General features: G+C 30.2%; 3 protein-coding genes across 4 annotated transcripts; 2 read left to right on the plus strand and 1 right to left on the minus strand.

The window, feature by feature from the left end:
- The first annotated feature begins 29 nt into the window (after positions 1 to 29).
- LOC113383660 (transport and Golgi organization protein 1-like) lies at positions 30 to 5747 on the plus strand. Its single transcript, XM_026621915.1, has 14 exons — positions 30 to 169; positions 290 to 868; positions 910 to 2403; positions 2489 to 2679; positions 2765 to 2992; positions 3069 to 3201; positions 3286 to 3431; positions 3501 to 3659; positions 3725 to 3892; positions 3976 to 4103; positions 4183 to 4284; positions 4390 to 4592; positions 4799 to 5257; positions 5470 to 5747. The coding sequence occupies exons 1-14, from the start codon at positions 43 to 45 to the stop codon at positions 5538 to 5540; spliced, it is 4188 nt and encodes a 1395-aa protein (XP_026477700.1). The 5' UTR covers positions 30 to 42; the 3' UTR covers positions 5541 to 5747.
- A 178-nt stretch (positions 5748 to 5925) lies between these two features.
- LOC113363445 (protein SHQ1 homolog) lies at positions 5926 to 7620 on the minus strand. The gene has a single exon (XM_026605947.1). The coding sequence runs from the start codon at positions 7420 to 7422 to the stop codon at positions 6001 to 6003; it is 1422 nt and encodes a 473-aa protein (XP_026461732.1). The 5' UTR covers positions 7423 to 7620; the 3' UTR covers positions 5926 to 6000.
- A 458-nt stretch (positions 7621 to 8078) lies between these two features.
- LOC113363471 (tubulin beta-1 chain-like) lies at positions 8079 to 13152 on the plus strand. Of its 2 annotated transcripts, XM_026605973.1 has the most exons (3): positions 8079 to 8275; positions 8486 to 9767; positions 13139 to 13152. In XM_026605973.1, exons 1-3 carry the CDS (start codon positions 8219 to 8221, stop codon positions 13150 to 13152), a joined length of 1353 nt encoding a protein of 450 aa, XP_026461758.1. In that variant the 5' UTR covers positions 8079 to 8218. The 2 variants fall into 2 exon arrangements, with proteins under 2 accessions (XP_026461758.1, XP_026461757.1); XM_026605972.1 differs by lacking the exon at positions 13139 to 13152 and having other exon boundaries at positions 8486 to 10055.
- Positions 13153 to 21602: the final 8450 nt, after the last annotated feature.

The following is a 21602-nucleotide window of genomic DNA, read 5'->3' on the forward strand; positions in this document are numbered from 1 at the left end:
TGTCGTGATATCAGTTTTACAATGTAATTGTCAAACTGAGTGATGTGGCCTAGCCAGAAAATGAAGTTTTCCCCGTATGTTATAATTTCTATATTATTATTGAGTTTAGTTAATACAACGTTGTGTGTATTATCGGATAAACGAAAATGTGGAGATCCTGCATGTCTAGGTAAATATTATTTCTTAAGTTAATGTGTATGACCCGAATTCTGTTCAAAAAGTTTGCCCTTATTTTACTATTAACTCTTTCTATTTTATTAATTACTGTTCATTCTATTTTCATTTTTAGAACCAGTATCTACTGGCAGAACTCTTGTAGATTACCCAAGTGGAGACAGAGATATTTTATCTTTTAAGAAAAACGTTAAAGTGATAGTTTTTTCAAAGTCTGCAGGATCTAGAGAAGATCTATGGGGGGTTGAAATTAATGGTGTGAGAGGCTATGTTCCTAAACGTTTTGTAAGGGAAGATAAAATATTGAAAAGGAATTTGGATTTTATTGTTGATGTAAATGTTAAATTAGATGCTTCTGATGTTAAAAGCAACATTCCTGAAACAATCGTTGAAACTAAAACAGAAGAGCTACAGGCTCCTCCTGTTGAAATTAAAAATACTGCAGAGGATCAAGCAGACAAAATTCATGATCTTAAACCAGAGCCAACTAATTATGAAGTTATTGGTCAAACCACCATCTATTATTCAGATGAGGACAAAGATTCTTTTACAACATCTGATGAAATTACTACATTGAAAACAACTATAGTTCCAGAGCAAAATATTGAAGATTCTTTGTCCGAATCTTCAAAAGATTCGACAAGCAATGAAATGCTTCTGCAGGATTCACCACTGCCAAAAACTGAAGAAGTAAATACTATAATCAAAGAAACATTGAATGAAAAACTGTACCAGAAAATGTAACAAATTCTAACTATGAAACAAATAAAGTGGACATTAATGTGAACTCTGATTTGGCAGATGACAAAATAATTAGTGTAGGTAGTATAGATAAATTGAATATTAATTTAGAAATAAATGATGCACCAAAATTAGGTGCAAATCAACTTACAACTCCAGAAGATGTAGTAGATATTAAACAGGAAATATTAACTGCTCCTAATTTAGAAGAAAAAGTTGTTGTAGATGATATTTCAAAAAATATTGAAGATGGAATCAAAATTGATGTCAAGCATTTATCATCAGAAGAAATTATTGAAAAGGAGGTACAAGCAAGTACATTGCAAACCCAGGATGTGATATTAGAAAGAATACAAAATTCTGCAGAGACAGAAAATATAATGCATAATGTTTCAGATGGTAGTGAGGCTGATATCAAGACTGTTGTTGACGAGCAAAAGAATGTATTGGAAATTCCAAGTGTACTGTTAAATGAAAATATTGCTAAAGAAGATGTAATTATTGCAAATGCTAGTTCTGAATCAATAAAAGATGATATTAAAAAAGAAGTTCAAAACTCTGAAGACTTGTTGAAAGCGGAGCCGGAAATAAAAAATGATGCTGTTGAACTATCAGCACAAATAAATAATACAGTAGTGCAAGATTTGCCTATTGATTCAGAAGAACTCAGTACAAGTCAACCATCTATGATTATCGCGGAATCTGTTACAACAAGTTTGCCTTTTGTTAGTGCTCATGATATTCCACCAAGTAATATTGATATCAAAAAATCTTCAGAAGTTATTGTTAATGAAATCATTGAACCATCTCCTTTAAATGGTGCTGGAATCAATTCTGACATGCCTGTTGTAGATAATAAGTTATTAAATATCGATTATCATGTTAAAAATACTGGTTTACCTGTTATAAATGAAATACCTTTATCAGAAGACAATTCAATGCAAGACCAAGAAATACCAATTATGACACCCAATATAAATATTGCCAGCTCGGGTATTCAAAATAATTTAGCTGATGATCCATTATTAAAAGGAAGCAATGAAGATATAAGCAACAATTTAAAAGATTCTCTGAAATTACTTCAAGAAGACTTGTATCCACCTTTCAAAAAAAATTCTGATGATCATAGTGTAGCAGAAAATGTTGAAACTAATAATAAAATCAATGATATTGAACAAAATTTGCAATTTGATTCTTTAAAACAGGATGAAATAAAATTGATGACTGAAATTGAAGAAAATAAAGTAGAAGCTAAAGGAACTGTTGAAGAAATTAATTATGGAAATCTGAAAGAAAATATAGAACACTCACAACAAGAAGAAATGCAAAGTAATTCTGGCAATGAAATGGAGACTAGCTTTTTTGGTTGGGTGCATGATTTAATATTTACAAAACCCGAAAGTATTGAAATAAAGCCAGACAATCATGAGGAATTGAACCACATGTTGGATGATGGGCATGATGCTTTGTTGTCACGAATGCGTAGAGGTAAATTTTATTTGTAAAAGATTCTATCAATTTAGATATTATATTATCTAATCTAGTTTTATTTATTTTTCTATCTTTGGCCTAGATGAAGAAGTTTGTGCAGCAGATAATTGCAAGGCTTCAAACATTTTAGTAGAATCAGATACATTATTTTCAACTTCGTCCATTGATAATATGATAGTAAATTCTGGTACAACTATTATCTATTTAAGTGTAACAGCAGTCACTGTTCTTATATTTACTCTGGGATATTATTTTATTGAGAAATGGAGACAAGTGAGTATTATATAACAAAATTAAAAAAAATCTCTTTCTCTTATTTTTCAAATAGATAAATATCTCATATAATATAATTTTGTAGGATGGTAGTTTATTGAGGAAAGTTAATACACTTGAACAAGCGCTGATGGTATCATCTAAGGAGTGTGAAATATTAAGGGAAAAACTAGATTCAACACAAACTAAACTTACAAGCATCAAAGAAGGTGCATTTGGTTCTAATGAAGAAGTCATTTCACTTCAAGAAGAAAAGAAAAAATTAGAAGCTACTATTTTAGATAAAGAGAGGCAATTAATGGATTTGCAAAAGGTATAATATTTATTTTCAATTCTGTGAAAAACTAAATAATTTAATCTAAATTTAATATTATTTTTGTTTTAAAAAGGAATTTGAAGCTGCTACTGAGACTGGATTGGAATTAAATAAAATGCTTCAGGATATGATGATGACTGCTCAAAAAGGGGATACTATCGCTGAAAGTATGGAACATGCACAATTGCAATTAAATGAACAAAAAGGTAGTAAACACTAAAAGATATTTAATCGTTATGTCCAACAAAATTATTCTTATTATATTATAATTCAATTACATGCCATTTCAGAAACAATAAATTCAATGAGTGCTGCTTTAGCTACAAGAAATAAAGAAAATAATGATTTACAATCAAAATTAAACGAATATGAAAAACAAATTGAAACAGCCCAAAAACTGCTAAATCAAGAAAAAAGTTCAAATTTATTGCTCAAGGTATTATCCATAATATATTATACTAAAAATATATATTTCATTTTTTTTTAATGTGATGTATATTTCTAGGAAGAGCAATTGAAATACCAAGAGCAGCTGCAACCTCTTCAGGATCAACTATTAAAAATTAGGGAAGAAAATGCATATGAAATTCAGCAGGTTCGATCTGTTTTGACTGAAACCCAAAGAGATTTATATACTAAAACAAATCAAGTACAGCTTTTGGAGGTAGATTTTCAGTTTAAATTAATGCTTTTCAAGAATTTTTCTTATGAATTTCAATTTATTTCTAGGACTGTATAAAAAAACTAAAAAGTGGAAGTCAACTAGATGTTACAGAATTAGCTGATATTGCTGGACTTCGGTCAGATTTACAGAGAACAACAACTGAGTTACAAATTTTGAAAGAACATGATGCACAAGAATCTTTGTTGAAAAAAAAATTAGAAGAAAATGTAAAGGTACATTATTAGAATAATTGTTAATTTATTTGAATTTATATGACTGCATATTTTGAAATAAAAATATTTTATTATTGTTCTAGACATTAATGAATGAAATAGAGGCATTAAAAGAAGAGCATCATAAAGCTGAAAAAGATAAAATGGAAGCTCAGACACGTTTGGAAGTTTTGTCTGGATATTTTAAAGAAAAAGAAACGCAATTACAGAAGTAATCTAATATATTATATAATATCTATTTATATTTTAAATATGTAATCTAAACTTTCATGTGTTTTATTTATCTCTAGAGAGCTTGGTATACAAGAAGCATTATGGCAACAAAAACAAGGAGAAGCAACCAGCACAGTAGAACGCTTACACTCAATGCAAGATGAAATCCAATCATTAAAGTAGGACTATAATTATTATAAAATTTCTATTATTGTATAAAATTATGATATTTTATTTACATATTGTTAAAATTATAATAATAACAAAATTATTGTATTTTGAAGATCTCAAAATCAATCCCTGCACTCAGAAATTGAGCAACAGGCCGCAGCACATCGAAGCCAAGTAACTGCTCTGGAGAGTAGGATCCACGAAGCATGGCTAAACTCTCGTCAAACGCAACGAAAACTCGAAGAAAGCCGACAGGAAGCAAGTTCTTTACGAAGAAAGCTTACTTCACTTGTCGAACAAGAAAACATGCAGAAAAGTAAGTTATCATATCATCTCAAATACTTAAGATATCTAACATGATAAATATACAAAAACTGAATGAATACCATTCTTGTTTGTTTTTTAAGAAACAAGCTTCATTCCCAATAAGGTTCATTTGCATATTTATAAGTAAAAATATGTGAATGAATAAAATTTTATATGTAATTATTATTTGATGTATACTTATAATTATAATTTTAGGAGGTTCCTCACCATTGGAAGTTCAACTATCAGCTCAATCACCAATTCTCATGAATTCTGCTGTTTCTCCAATTCTTCCACCACCTCCATTACCATTTCTACCTCCACCATTCCTTCCCCCACCGATAGGAAATCATGCAGCACCTCCACCACATTTCATGCCCCCATTCATGGGTGACATGCGACCTCCTCCATTAGGAAGATTACCAAGTCCCCCAAGACAACGTAGAGGACACTATTCACCCAGCATGGCTAGCGAGAGATACTCACCCGAATCAAGGGCTTACAGTCCAGAAAGCAGGGCTTATAGTCCAGATTCTAGAGCTTATAGTCCAGATTACAGGAGGCCTATTTCGCCTTATGATACAGAGACTGATATCAGCCCTCCAACATCACCATACAGGAATAAATACAATTCACATGCCAATAGACGGGATGATTCTCGGAAGTTGAGTAAAGGCTAGTGAACTAACTTTTCATAAATTAACTAAAGTAGTATGAATTCAAAAAATTTGTTCATAAAATGTATCTATTGTTTATCAAACATTCAGTTTTCAAAATGAAGTTGAGGAAAATATTATATATTTAATATTATCATAATTTTTACATTTTATAATAATATTCAGATAATTTCAGTTGTCACAAATCATAATGTTTACTTTACTTTATAGGAATGATTAGTGCTGAGTCTAATGAAACTGTAAATAGAAATGGAAGAAATCATACATCAAAGGCTGTATGAAGAGGCAAGTATGTATGTGATTAAAAGATGATGAAACCAAAATCTTAATTGGCATTTATTTGTATATTTGTTATTATCAGATAATATATGAATAATAGGATATATAACTTTTATTTAAGTTAAAAACTTTTATATTGAATCAAAATAATTATACAGAAATAAATCTTAGGATTAAGTACTTAGAGCAAACCTTGAATTTTATATTAGTTCTTAAAAAATAGCACAATTCTAGTAACTTTCCCAAAGTTTCATTTCTATGAGGTAAAACAAATAGTTTTATTGATATATATAATAATAATGAATGAAACACAAAAATAGTCTCAAATAAATTTATTGAATCATATGTATTGTAATTTCGTTTGAAACTTTATAAATATATCTCTTGTATTGTTTCTGATAAATATGTACAATAATTTTCATTTATGAAATAAAAACTATAAATATTTTTATTTAGTATATTTTATTTGGCTGAAGCATTTGCATAGAGTTTGCAATCATAATTTTCCATGTCATTATTATTTATTGATGATTCAGTATCAGAGGTATCATCATCGTCCGTTTCATCAGTTGAATCATCACTAGAATCATCAGAATCCGTGCTTTCAATAGTTAATTTATTACATTTTGACATCAGGTGTATGATTTCTTCATAATCTTTTACATTTTCATTTTTTACGATTTCTGCTGCTTCTTCTAGCTCTGTTAACTCCAAACACAATTTTTCTTTGCTTATTTGAATACTTTTTAACTTTGATAGTAAATATTGTATATCATTTTCATTCAGTTTCTGAAGATATATTAAGTAATCTTTGATATATAAGTCATTTAATATATATCTACAAGACTGACTTACATTAAAGAGTGAATGAATCTCAGTGAATAATTTTATTACATATACTTTACCAAGTTCTAATATAACTTTAACATCATTCAAAACCGTTAATGATAGATCATAATTTCGATATAGTGGGTAAATGAGTGATCTACGTAAAAGGCTGATAATGGTTTTTTCAACTGTATCAAATGATGCAAAACAACATAATGTAGATGATAGTTTATTAACTGTCCAACTGGATTCTGTATTTAAATCATTTGCAGTTGTTCTCAATTCATACAAATAAGGATAAAGAATATCTAAAATGCCTACTAATATTTGTTTCTTCTCAACTGATGAAAGAATATATTCTTTATTTGGTAGCTCTTTCAATATATCAATTTCTGAACCAGATAATTGGTGTACATATTTTTCTTCCAAATGTTTTTGCCATGGTCCTATGAATTTTATATATTCATCTATATATTCAGTGTCATAAAGATCCGCTAAATAATGATCTGATGAAAATGCTGCATTTTCAATTTCTAATCTTTTTTCCTCTCGATTTTCAATTATAACATCAGGTGAAAAATCGAATACCTCCAAGAAAGTATCATATGTTGTGAATTTTGAATTTATTTTATTTCCAAAACCATACCCATTGCTATGCAAAACATTTTGGTTTTCACAATTACTCTCCGTTTCGTCATCTTCAACAAAATTCGTTGTGGATATAACTTCTATTTTATCATCAAATTTTGATTTTAAGGGGCTGCAAGGAATTAATAAATTGGTAATAGTATCTAAATTTTCAAAAAACTCGCCATGATTTTCTTTTTCAATTTTTATAGAATATGTTTGATCATTGCAATCAAATGCACCAACGCAGAGATCAGAATCCTTCAACTTGCCAGGGAGTCTCACACGTAAAAAATATGGACTTGCAAAGAAAATGAAATCATAATCTTCAATGAGGCATTCATTGTCCTTTATATTGGAGTATGGAGCGTGTATGGTTAGGTATACAAATTGGTCATCTTGTTTCAAACTGAATCTAGGTGTTAGCATTTTGATGAAAATTATTCTACACTATGCTTGGTAAACTGAGCTATATAACAATTGTAAGATATTTACTCAGCTAATCACTATATTTAACAACTTAAGTCTAAACATTCGTGAACTGATCAGAACTAAAATTTTCTAAAATATATAAAAACTTTATGATAACAACATATTGTCAAGGGAATACAAGTAATAGAAGTAGGTTAATTGTAGTAGGGTTTACGTACAAGGTTAACCAATTAATTATCATTAAAATGTAAGTGTCAACCTGCTTTTTTAATGTAAAAGCATGAATTTGTTATTATTGATATGGATATAAAATGATCGAGCGACAATTAGATTGAGTTAAAATTTATAAATTAATGTTAAAGTTTGAGATGCACACCCAATGACTGCATCGACATCGACATAACCTAGGTTAAATAATTTGATGTCTAGATTGAGGTAAAGTGAGTATCCGTTATATTCCGTTAAAATACGTTATTATTTTTACATTACAGCAATCATTTTGATAATATTGTAAAATGCGTAAAATGAGCGTATGATTTATAAGAACTATAATTGAAAATATAAAATAGAATAAACACAGTTATAATAAAAAGGTCATAAAATATTTTCATGAATTCGTGTTTGTAAGTTTGCTATTCTGTCGAACAATTTCAACACTCTGAGCTTCGAGTAGGGAGCGTCGTATGATATCCGTGTGTTTTAGTTGTTCATTTTTCTATTGTTATACATAAATAAAATAATTGAAACTAAACTTATCTATTAAAGTAGCAGTAAAATTTACTAATCTGTAAAAATGAGAGAAATAGTGCATATTCAAGTTGGACAGTGTGGAAATCAGATTGGTGCAAAGGTTAGTATACATGCTGTCTTATTAATTTATGCATCCTTTTCAATTACGTATTCTACTTAAAAATTATCAATTTGTCATAGTTTTTTAAAATCGTGATTTTTTTTAATATGTCGTGAATATATTTATTATTAGTTCGCCACATTCCATTCTAAAAATAACTTTCCTAAGTAATAATATATTTATAGCTTATGAGACTTAACTTAATTATAGTTCTGGGAAATAATTTCTGATGAACATGGTATTGATCCCACTGGAGCCTATCATGGGGATCATGATCTTCAACTGGAGCGTATTGAAGTTTATTACACAGAAGCTAATGGAGGCAAATATGTACCTCGAGCAATTTTGGTTGATTTAGAGCCTGGAACCATGGATTCAGTTCGTTCTGGTCCATATGGTCAAATCTTCAGACCTGATAATTTTGTCTTTGGTCAATCAGGTGCAGGAAATAATTGGGCCAAAGGCCATTACACTGAAGGTGCTGAACTTGTAGACTCAGTAATGGATGTTATACGCAAAGAATCAGAGTCTTGTGATTGCTTACAAGGGTTTCAACTAACACACTCACTTGGTGGTGGTACTGGTTCTGGCATGGGTACTCTTTTAATATCCAAAATTCGTGAGGAATATCCTGATAGGATTATGAATACATATTCTGTTGTGCCTTCTCCAAAAGTTTCAGATACAGTTGTTGAACCATACAATGCAACACTATCTGTGCATCAATTAGTAGAAAATACTGATGAAACATTCTGTATCGACAATGAGGCCTTATATGACATTTGCTTTAGAACTTTAAAACTTTCAACCCCAACATATGGGGATTTGAATCATTTGGTTTCTTTAACCATGTCTGGAGTAACCACCTGTCTTCGGTTTCCTGGTCAATTAAATGCTGATTTGAGAAAATTAGCTGTAAACATGGTGCCTTTTCCACGTTTACATTTCTTTATGCCTGGTTTTGCTCCTTTGACCGCTCGTGGAAGTCAACAATACAGAGCATTAACTGTACCTGAGTTAACACAACAAATGTTTGATGCCAAGAACATGATGGCAGCATGTGATCCAAGACATGGACGCTATTTAACTGTGGCAGCTATATTCAGAGGGCAAATGTCGATGAAGGAAGTTGATGAGCAAATGCTTAACATTCAGAATAAAAACAGTAGCTATTTCGTGGAATGGATTCCAAATAATGTTAAGACTGCTGTGTGCGATATTGCACCTAGAGGTCTTAAGATGGCTGCTACCTTTATAGGAAATTCTACTGCCATACAGGAACTGTTTAAGCGAATATCTGAGCAGTTCACAGCTATGTTTAGACGAAAAGCATTCTTGCATTGGTACACAGGAGAAGGTATGGATGAAATGGAGTTCACTGAAGCTGAAAGCAACATGAATGACTTGGTATCGGAATATCAGCAATACCAAGAAGCTACTGCTGATGAAGATGCTGAATTTGATGAAGAGCAAGAAGGTGACCTGGATGAGAACTAATTTCTCATTTTAATTTTGTTCCATTTATTCTAGAATATATTTTAATTTCATATATATGCCACAGCACCTATATTAAGATTATGTTAGCAACAATATAATCTTATTATAGATAATGTGGTTAATAATGTTTTGGTTGGCATGCAACTTCTGTTGAAAATTTATGAATTATTAATCTTAACATGTTAGTTATGTATTTACAAAACCTAGATCTAGAATAATTGGACTATGTTTTATATAATTGAATTTCTACTTATTGTCATAATTAAACAAGATGATTTGTTGTATATCAAAATGAGTTTATTTATGTATGTACATAATAAGCTGTGATACATTGTTAAATTTGGAACATTGAGATTTTACACGAACAAAGACATTTTTAAAAATATTACATTGTTTTTATATAGTTTATAATGTCTATTATACCATTTTATACCTTTCTTCTTGTATTCCTCTTTCTTTTCAAACTTCAAGTAAACTCGTGGTAAATTGACATATATATTTGTGCAGGTCGATTTAAAAGTTGCTTAGGTACATATGATTTCCTGATTCTAGGGATCAGTTTAAATTAATTGATTGACCCAAAGATTAAGGTGGAATTCTGAAAAATTCCGCTTTGACCCTTTTAGACCAATGACCCAATTGCGTCCAAATGTATGACTTCCATTAACTTTGAAGGGCCGATCCACCTAAGCCCATGGTTTACCCTTTTGAACCTCGCCTTCTCTTTTTTTTGCTAGACACACATTTATTCATATCATATAGATACTGCAAAAGTGAATACAAATATAAAAATTAATATGAATATAGTAGTGTAGAGCGGAGATTAAAGGTCCACTTTAATTTACAATACCTAAATATCATTTACGTTATTTAATGGTTCTATGAAATGCATTGTTATTTTTATCTTACAATTAGATTCAACAGATTTTTTGTATAACCTCTATAAAAGCTTACAGTAGTTAGAAAGGATAAAAAAAATAATAGTAAATAAAAAGTATATTAACTTAACTTAATTATAGTTCTGGGAAATAATTTCTGATGAACATGGTATTGATCCCACTGGAGCCTATCATGGGGATCATGATCTTCAACTGGAGCGTATTGAAGTTTATTACACAGAAGCTAATGGAGGCAAATATGTACCACGAGCAATTTTGGTTGATTTAGGAATTTTACAAGATATCAACCAAATTAATAGTTATTCCAACTCTACTGATGAATATTTGTAAAAACCTTTGTAAAAATGTGCCCATGGAATTAGGGGTTGTCATTGGGTAGATAACGATTTTATTTGGAAAAATCACTCATAATTTAAAATGAGACATTGGATATGTTATAAAGTCAAATGAGGCAGATGATAAATTTAGAAAAATAGTAGAAAAAAAAATCTGGATTTATAGACTTATTTATCTGGATTTATTATCTATGATTTAGGCGATTATTGGAGATTTAACTCTCATTGGGTACGTTAGGTTTTTATATGTACCATTGTATATTTGTTATGTATATCGTGGCCGAGATGGTTGGATTGTAGGAGTCATTGTCGAACCTAATTACTTTTCGAAAATATCTAATTTTCCGAATAATTGATGGTTCTTTATTGCTTTCGGCTGTTGCTATTATACGTTTCCTTGGATAAAGATTTTGTTGAAACTGAAAACTGGCAAAGTTATGAAAAAAAAAGATTCTTTACATTTATGTAAATGTATTTTCAATTATTTCTTTCATAAAAATTTAATATTCTTCTTTTATAAACTCAATATTATTTCTTATACATTGGGAATACTAATCATAACAAAATACATAAATAAAAAATGATCAAAAATATTGTTTGTATATTTTGCGATAAAGAGTTAATAACAGCTCTTTATTTGGAAATGCTTAGATTTCACACAATGAATGACTTTATTGTATTGATACAACACATGCGTCTAATCATTGAATGATTTATGTTAAATAATATAAACATATAACAATAAAGTATCTTGTGAATATTCAGAAAAAAGTTCTTCGCGTGATTATTTATAATGTCTAAAATCGATAAAGTTTAAACCATTATATATACAATAACGAATTCACTCCTTTATATCATATTATATAAACTAAATACAATTCCATTGCCCTTTATCGCATAAAAGATAAAGCACCAACAATACTGGCGCTGAGCGGCGGCGGCGCCTTTGATTTTAACTATTCGGTGCTCGGCCGAATAGTAAGTTACTATTAGGTATTCGGCCGAATAATAAAAAAGGTGCCGAATACCGATAGTAACCAAATATTCGGTGCAAGCCTAGTTACAAGTCTATAGATATTTAGACTTTATGTTTAATGTTTGTCGTGAAGATTATTGAAATAATTAAACAATCTCGCATAACAATAGTGTGAAATAATCTTTTTTTTTACTGTTGTTATATGTTTGATTAAATATTAAATATTATGTATTGCAGAAGTTAAAATAATATCAGAATATTATTTATTGTTATTTACATATATATGTAAATGTATTTTCAATTATTTTTTAAAAAACTATACTATTTGGAAGAAGAGCATATTTACTTTTCTCGTGGTGCCATGAGTAACATCGAAACCATTTCGTTCCATCCAATTCTGACCGAACTCCTCACATGTGCCCACGTAATGTTTGCGTTTAATATTATATATCGCACTTTTAATATGATCACTTTCCAAATATACGCAATTCAATCAATTTCCCCAGTGGCATCATCATACACCATCCCACGTCGCAGTTAGGAACACCGAAATTTTTGTTTTCATTTCGATAAGTGTTGTTTGCTAAAGGACGATCAATTCTTTGAAATATCTGGTATTGAAACCTGAAACAGGTTGTTCGACGTAATTCGGTTTCGGGAAATATGATATTTTTGATAAGAGATAATGGATTGTTATTGACAGTTGTTTATGACTTCCTGATAGGGATGGTTATTGAATTCAATATGAAGTATTTTGTACATTTAATATAAAATAATTCTAGGAACAATCTAAATTTTAAAAGCCATGGTAAATGCGATCTGGCATACTGATATACTGATTTATATATATAATACTAATATACTGATCATTAAATATTAAGTATGTAAATCGTGTACAATCGCCTAAATAATGAAAATCACAAAAATATTACTAATTTTATGTTTTCTCGAAGTTTAAAGGCATTCAGAACCGTTTGATCTAAAATACAAATTTAAAAAAGGTAAATATTTCAAACTGGCCCCAAAAAATTGTTTAAAGCCAATTCTTGTTTTAGACTCTTGGGATCCCGACGGCTTACTCACAAAGGTCTGTCATTGAATAATTTCTGATTGCATTTGCGTCATCATACTTAGTGGAACATGGATTCAGTGCTGTAACTAATTTATTAACTTCCCGAAGGAGAAGTTTATGTTTTCATCAAAAAATCCGATTTGCTAATTTTATGTTATCTCGACGTTTCAAGCCATTCTGAATCGAATAAGACTAAATTTGGAAAAAGTATGTGTGTTTGTGTGTGTGGACAGATTTTTTGCCGTAAATTGACGTTTTCCTAAAAACGACTGGAATGATTTCAAAAATTTAAAAACATTCGATGTATCTCGATGAGGATTATTGTTTGTCAGTTTTGTGCGACGATCGGCCAAGCTGTTTCCTTATGAATAGCAGAAAAGTGAAAAAATTTTCGTCCACGTTTTAGGCCGCAATTCTGAATCGATTTTGAAAATTTAAAAACCGTTCGAAAGATATTGGTTGGGAATCGAGATTTTAGTAAAGATCGGCCGGGACGTTTTCTTGTAAATAAGTGCTAAACATTTTTTTCGACGATTTTTATTATTATTTTTTTGATGGTAGATACCATAGTCTTATAGATCATACTAAAATATTACGGCCCTATGACAAGTCGTTTAATTTTGAAAATTCGTCAAAGTTTGCAAAAATTAGTATCGTTTTTTTGGCATTCGCAAAATTTAGACCTTTGATCGACGTTTTCTCAAAAACGCCTGAACATATATCAGAAATTTAAAAGCCATTTGATGTATCGCAATAAGGACTATATTTGTGCGACTATCTGCCAATCCGTTTCTTCGTAATTTGGAAAAAAGTGTTAAACCTTTCTTCCACATTTAAGCTCATACTACCGAATCGTTTTTCAAAAATCCAAACCTGTTCGAAAGATACTAGTTGGAAATGATACTGATAAGTTTTAGGTGAAAGTTAACCGAGCCGTCTTCTTGTAATTAACTGTTGAAAAAAATTTAAACCGATTTTTATGAAACTTTTTTGGAGATATATATCATGGCCTTATAAAACTTACTGAAATAGTACGGCCTTACGGTAGTTTAATTTTAAAAACTCATCAAAGTTTGTGAAAATGAGTAGTTTTTTTGTCGTTTGTTAAAATTAAAATTAGACGATTTACTTGGTATAAAGATAGAATACTTGATCTCAATGATCACACTAAATCATTAAAGTACTACGGAAACTGGGTCAATTATAAAAATTGTTGATCTTGGAAAATTTGTTTTTACAAAATACTCCGAGTTAACGTGTTCGTTATGTGTAATAAATCTAATCGGAATACTTTTAATCACTCATAAGTTAATTTATTTTTTATTCATTAAATCGATTATTTATACATTTAGGGAAGTTCATGTAACTTGCAATAATCCAATGTTTTCGTGCAAAATACCAATACCAACTAGTTTTTTTTTGTTTGTTTAAAATTTTTGTACGTTTGAAAAGCGATTCATTTCGATTAAAAATAGCATATATTACTAGGTTCTCCATTATTTGGCCTTTGACCTGAATCAAATCCTAGACCGACGCCGAACGAAAATTCTCGATGGATTGCGAAGTCACCGTCAGGATTTTTACCTAAAAGTCAGTTGCATTGCGTACCGGCGCATACGAGTAGATGTTTACAGAATAGTGAAATTAAAATTCCGATTTGTCATGGATTTTATTCAGAACATTTGTGTGAATGATGGTGAAGGTACGTTTGCAAATGAGTTTCGGTGTTTTTAAAGTTTAAAAAGGTTCGTAGTTTAGATTTTGTTTAAATGTAGTGAAAGATGTAAAAATTTATACAAGTGATACAAGATTTTTTGTGGTGAATGTATTGGGCCATGCAGTTCCTGTCAAGCCGGCGTTTCTGACATGCAGCGATGGTGAGTTATTTTTATTATAATATTTAAGATTTTATTGTGAATTTAAGTATGTTTTGCTTAAAAAGAAATACTCATGCACTTGGTATTTCTGGTATCTTTTCCGGTAATTTGTTGAATACTGAATAAAAGAACTATGCGCTATTTGTAACGGGGGTAACTAGTAACAAGCATTTTTCAATAAGATCTTACAAGCAATTGAAATATTTGTTTATATCGATTGGACATGTAAACCGTTCTGTATAATATTGTCATAGCTACTGTCCCGTAAGATGACACAATTTACAGAACTGTGCAGACCCTTCATATTTGATGAAATGATTAATTGTGCAATAATAAGTCAAACTTCCAAGAAGTTATTATATTCTTGTAATTTAAAAAATGATTAAAATTTAAGAAAAAGGAATATTTCACCACGGTTTAGGCACGGTTTACTAAAATTAACCCTTACGGGACGATTTATTTTACCGATTTCAAAACAATAGATTGTTTTACACGTCTATATACTTGGCACCGCGATGGTGGAAATTGGCAAAACTGATATGACCTGATTTTTTTGCTGTCGATTGGTGCAAACTAAATTTTTTTTGCTCTTTCCGTTCTCGAGATAAATGGGTGGGGCCAAATTCGGTGCTAACTATATATATAGTCAGCACCGACCCCTTTAAAAATGCAAAAAAATTAAAATTTCTTTTTACTATCGTTATCAGTGATTTTTTTGCTGTCGAATGGTGCAATTAATTTTTGGAAAAGTTTTGCCCATCATAGATTTTCACGCATAAGAAAATTCGCAAATTTGCCAATTTAAAAAAAATGACAATTTTGAAAATGCCCAATTTTTTTGCTCGCGTACTTAAATATAAAACAAACAAAAAAATTTTCAAAAAAAAATATTTTTTCACCCCTTTTCAGAGAGGTTGCCAATTTTTTTGGGTGTCCACAGGTAACTTTTTCAAAAGTTTAAAATTTGTTTCGGAATCTGTGATTTTTTTGCGCTGCGATACAAAAAAGAAAAATTCAAAAAAATAAACATTAGTTTTACCGGTACCTAACAGTAGCTTCTGTACCGGCTGTAAACTTGATTCCATTGTGTATGTTACGCAATTTGTTTGATAAAAATTTGTGGTCATTGAAGGACATGCTTTATTTTTTGATCATTTTATAAAGAATAGTAACGTTTAAAACAATTTTCAACGTGCATAGCGGATGAGAACGATGTAGATGAAAATTTTTTGAGATATTCGAAAATCACCTCAACTGATTCACAAGACTTTTTACAAAATTGTGATGTAACATTGGTTTTTGTTGATTTTCTTCTACTGCTTACTTCGCAAAATTCGTTTTGCCATATTTAAGACACTATATAGCAAAGAAAAAGACTAAACATACTTCCAAAATAACTAAATTATCTTCAAAATACATCACTGTTTATCACTGCTATATGTAATCTATTCAACATTTTGATACAAACTGAGTCATTGTTTATAAAATAACCTGTGCCTCACAGATAGCCTAACAGAGTACGTTGTCCACTCAGGTGGATAGCCGTCCCTAAAGAGTTAAAAAAACGAAAAGTCAAATTCATTTTTATTTAAATTGATGAATACTATTTTATATTATTGCTACAGTTTTATTCAGTAATACATGTCAATATTTTTTATACAATGTTTCTAAAACAATCGTTCATAAATGTCGGGCAGTGATGGTTCATGTCCATCATCATTATGTAATAAAATGATAAATATGCGGTCGTCAGTCTCATACAATTCAGGTCAAAGCGATTTTGAAAATTCGATAAAACGTTTGTGAAATTATACCCAGTACCTGCACTCGTGCGCTCTGCGCTTTGTTACCGCAATAGACGAAAATCTAGTAAATAACTTACTCATATTCAATTCTTTTGTGAATGCAAATTGTCCTTTGTCAGCGAAGAATTTGCTTTAATAACTTATTAACTATTTTAATATTATAAATAATAACCGACCATCATCAGGACTGCAGCATCAGATTCTTACCAATGTAATTTGTGTACTCCTCAGCATTGTTGTTTTCAAGCGTAGAATACAAAACTTGTTTTGTGGTAATTTTTTCTATAATATTTATTAGCATAATTGTCTCCATATCCTAAATTATTAAATCATATTAAGAATTGTCAATGTACTGATAGCAAGTTTCCAGTATTACATTATTGTAATTATTTTCTTTGCTTTGTTACGTCTTCAGTAAATGCTATTACTTACCTTATAAAGTAACAATCGAAGATATTCATTATAAATCATAAATCATAAGAGTTATAGATATGATGAGTATTTTTAAATAAAGATAAAAGTGATCGATTAACAATGACTAGACGATTTTTAAACTAACATTTTAAATTTGACCCAGAAACTGTTTGACTTTTTTAGGTTTGACCTTAAAAAAGTCATGCTCTTTGATAATTAGTTTATTATCTTGCCGATATAGAAAATTAACAAGTAATACCTATAAATAATAAATTATTGAATACTTATGCTCCAGATAACCTGAACAAAACTTATTCGACTTTTATCAAAATTGTTACAATATTGCGTTTAAGATTTCTACTGTTCCAAAGAAGTTGTTTTATTGGCTTTGCTATACAAGTTAGCCGCACTTACATTTTTATTTAGACTATATTTAATTTGTTTACAACATAGTGAGTTTTTTCAATTTTTATCATTATTTTTGTATTCTGTTCTAATAAAATTTCTACTTTATATTACAAGTTTATTGAGTTCAGACTTACATCTCAATTTCACAAGTAAAATAATTTTATCAATTATTCAAGTATATTACCATTTTTTATTCGAAGTACCGGAATTTGATTCGAGTACCTCTCTAAGAATATTTCGATTCAAAGTAATTATGAGTAGAATACTCATGGAGATAAAAAATCAAACGCTTTGCTGAATGTCTGTTGTATTGTTTTAACAAATCTATTCTATTTGCAGTATAATAAAATATAAGTTATATATTAATATGCTTAATATAAATATTGAATTAATGCCATAAAATTACAAATTTTAGACATTTTCAAGTCAAATTATGCAAGTCTGGGAATCGGCTAACATCTATTTGTCATTCTAGGTGGTAAGGGTTGGCCACGCCTAAGTTTATTTTTTTAAATTTTTGATCGATTATTCTTACTTTTTATAATGTGGTAACACACACATATAGCCCTAAGGTTTCACGCTCTTGCCAGAAACTTCTATTTCGTCATTTTAGTAATCAGTTCAATTTTCTAGCCCTCTTTTTTGGATATAACATATAACATATAAACGAGATACACAAGAATTTTTTTACCAAAATCAATTGTATTATACTTTTGTTTTTTTTAACAGCAATCAGAACTCTTATATGTTCTATAAGCTGTTGGTTAAGACTTATGACTACTTACTTCATGAGAGGCAATCCATCGATTTACCATTCTCTTATGTGTGGGATATTTTTGATATTAGCTCTTACGTCTAATCGTTAACATGTGATTGGATCTTGCAGCTATGTTCACGAAGGACGATTTCCACTTGGAATTATATTGTGAACTATAACCCCAAGTGGAAATTTGACATCAAAGCTGCCTGATGTTAGGCTACGGCGGTAGCGGGTATCGAACCACCGAACCTGGGACTAGTTGCTGCTAGCCCACGCTCTAACCGATATTGCCACCGCTGGCCCAATTGTATTATACTTACTGTGAATTTTATATTTCCAAGTTTTAGTTCCAAGAGGTTTTACAAAAGTTGCACATTAATTTCTTTTACTCCAATTTCAAGGAGTAATTATTCTTAGCATATTTGGCTTCTATAACATAAAAAATGAGATTGTTTTTGTGACAAATTTCAATACTAATTCTGATTCCAAATATACTGGATTTGAAATGTTTGAGTAAAATGTCCACAAGATCCCTATCTATTGATATTATGTTGTACGTAGAGGTTGAATACTACAATGGCAGTAGAATAGTACTACACGTAGTAGGGCAAAAGGTAATGCACGATACCCCGGCATATCAATCGCACACGATATTCCGTGCCTGGGACGTGCCAGTCATAATATGTCTAAATGTAATGATCATTTTGATATTGCTGCACATACGACTACAATATAGACGAATTGAGTTCTAAATAAATTCTAGCAGGAAATACATAGGTACTGACACATACAAAGCTTCAATTTTATTAAAATTCACATGTTGTTTGATGAATTTAATACACAGTGAAATATATGAAAAAATGCTCAATACGTTATGAATAAATATAAAACTAGTGGGGCGCATGGCATCGTGCCTTAAGGCAAATTGCTGGAACAACCCGTACCAAAAATTATTTATTTTAAAAAAAGATTAACATTTTTGAAAAAAAATTACTCTGAAAAAAATAGATTCTTGAGAAACTATAAATTTTTGACAAAAATTTAGTTTTTTTTGAAAAAAAAGACTTTTTGAAGAAAAAATTATTATTTTAAAATATTTGGGAAATTTTGAACTTTTTCTCAAAGCAATCGTACTGCTTTATCTGCATAGAGACAAAATATCGAAGCGCGTAAGCGCCGCGTTGCCGTCTAACGGATAAAGATGGGTACGGAACCCATAGGAATGTAAACAAAATTTATACTTATTGTTAAAATCTCTATAAAATATCTGATAATTTGATGTGCATATGTCTAATGATCATTTTTGACCGCCAAGTAGCATTTTTTTTACTAGATCTCTGAAACCGCAAGGCCTGCCTTCATAAAAAATTTGATCAGTTCCTCATCTTGTTAATACAATTAAAATGTTTTTTGAATTATTCAAATCGGACGCTCAGTTCTCTTAAAAACTAAGTTTTTGGCACTCATATCTTCGGAACAGTTAGACCTGCTTTCGCCAAAAACTAATCAGAACGTCTCCTTATCAATACGAATCGAATGTTTATTGAATTATTCAAATCGCTTCATCCCGTGTTCCCGAAATCGTCCACGAAAATTGGTATCCGCATACACACATACATCCATTTTTTCTAAGGTATGCCAAAATGTTCAGAAGGTTTTGAAACGTAAAGATATATAAAAATTTTCATTGGCGATTTTTTTGCGATTACTATAACTTGCCCTACGTGAAGTTAATATACATAATTTAATTGTTTTATCATTTTGAAAATATAGTTCTGGCTGTATTTTTGTCTCATGCTGTCTTATGGTATTATTTTTTTTTTGCCAAAAATTTTTTTCATGAAAAATCGTGGTATGTTTTATGATAGTAATAATTTTGGATGCAAAAAACAGATTCTCGTAACTGTACTAATGCTTTAAAATTAATTTATATATTTATTTTTATCAGCTATCAGATCTTAACGAGTCCTATGAGCTGTTTTATTACTTTTTTATTGGCGTTTATTATTACAATTTCTGTAATGCTGATCATTTTCTCATCGATGCAGCAATGGCCAGATAAGGGATATTTGCATATGAGAACATACTACTGCCTATATTTCCAAAACTTGTCACTTCTACTTGATATCAGACTGTTCGAGTTAGGTATTAAACATAAAACCTATAAATCGAGGTTCAAAGCTCTAAGTACCAGGTCACGGCATAGCTTATAAAATATCATATGATATTAAAACTAGCTGTAAGTGGAATTCTGTCTTAAGGCAATAAGGGCATCGTGCCTTAAGGCAAATTGCTGGAACTTCCCGTACCAAAAATTATTATTTTTTTTAAAAACGATTAACATTTTTGAAAAAAATTTACTTCGAAAAAATAAGATTTTTGAGAAACTATAAATTGGACAAAAAATTACTTTTTTTTGAAAAAAAATTTTTTTTTAATTTTTTTTTTAAAAAAAATTTTTTTTTGAATAAAAATGTTTTCTTTATTTTGACATATTTTGGAAGATCTGAACTTGTAATCGTACTGCTTTAACTGCATAGAGACAAAATATAAAGCGCGTAAGCGCGGCGTCGCTGTCTAACGGGTAAACATTGATACGGAACCCATAGGAAAATAAACAAAATTCATACTTATTGTTAAAATCTCTATAAAATATCTAAAAATTTGATGTGCATATGTCTAATGATCATTTTTGACCGCCAAATGGCATTTTTTTTTACTTTTTTCGTTAGATCTCCGAAACCGCTAGACCTGCCTTTATGAAAATTTGATCAGTTCTTTATCTTGTCAATACAAGTAGAATGTTTTTTGAATTATTAAAATCGGACGCTTCGTTCTCTTAAAAACTGAGTTACCGTTTTCGGCACTTTTTGCCCCGTATCTCCGGAACGGCTAGACCTACCTTCGCCAAAAACTAATCAGCACGTCTCCTTATCAATACGAATCGAATGTTTTTTGAATTATTCGAATCGGTTGATCCGTGTTCCCGAAATCGTCGACGAAAATTTGTATCCGCACATACATACACACACGCACACACACACACACACATACATCCATTTTTTCTAAGGTATGCCAAAATGTTCAGAAACCTCTGAAACGTAAAGATATATAAAAATTTTCATTTTCGATTTTTTTGCGATTACTATAACTTACCCTACGGGAAGTTAAAAATTGTTTATTTTTAAAAAAATAGTTGTATATTTTTCTTACATTGTCGATTTAAATGAAAATTTCAAATTTTAAAAATACTGCTGCAATATTTCAAATGAAAATTTTAATTT

Source organism: Ctenocephalides felis, unplaced genomic scaffold (genome assembly GCF_003426905.1).
Source record: "Ctenocephalides felis isolate EL2017-DRISC unplaced genomic scaffold, ASM342690v1 CF-g0.4_SCAFFOLD_00845, whole genome shotgun sequence".
NCBI lineage: Eukaryota > Metazoa > Arthropoda > Insecta > Siphonaptera > Pulicidae > Ctenocephalides > Ctenocephalides felis.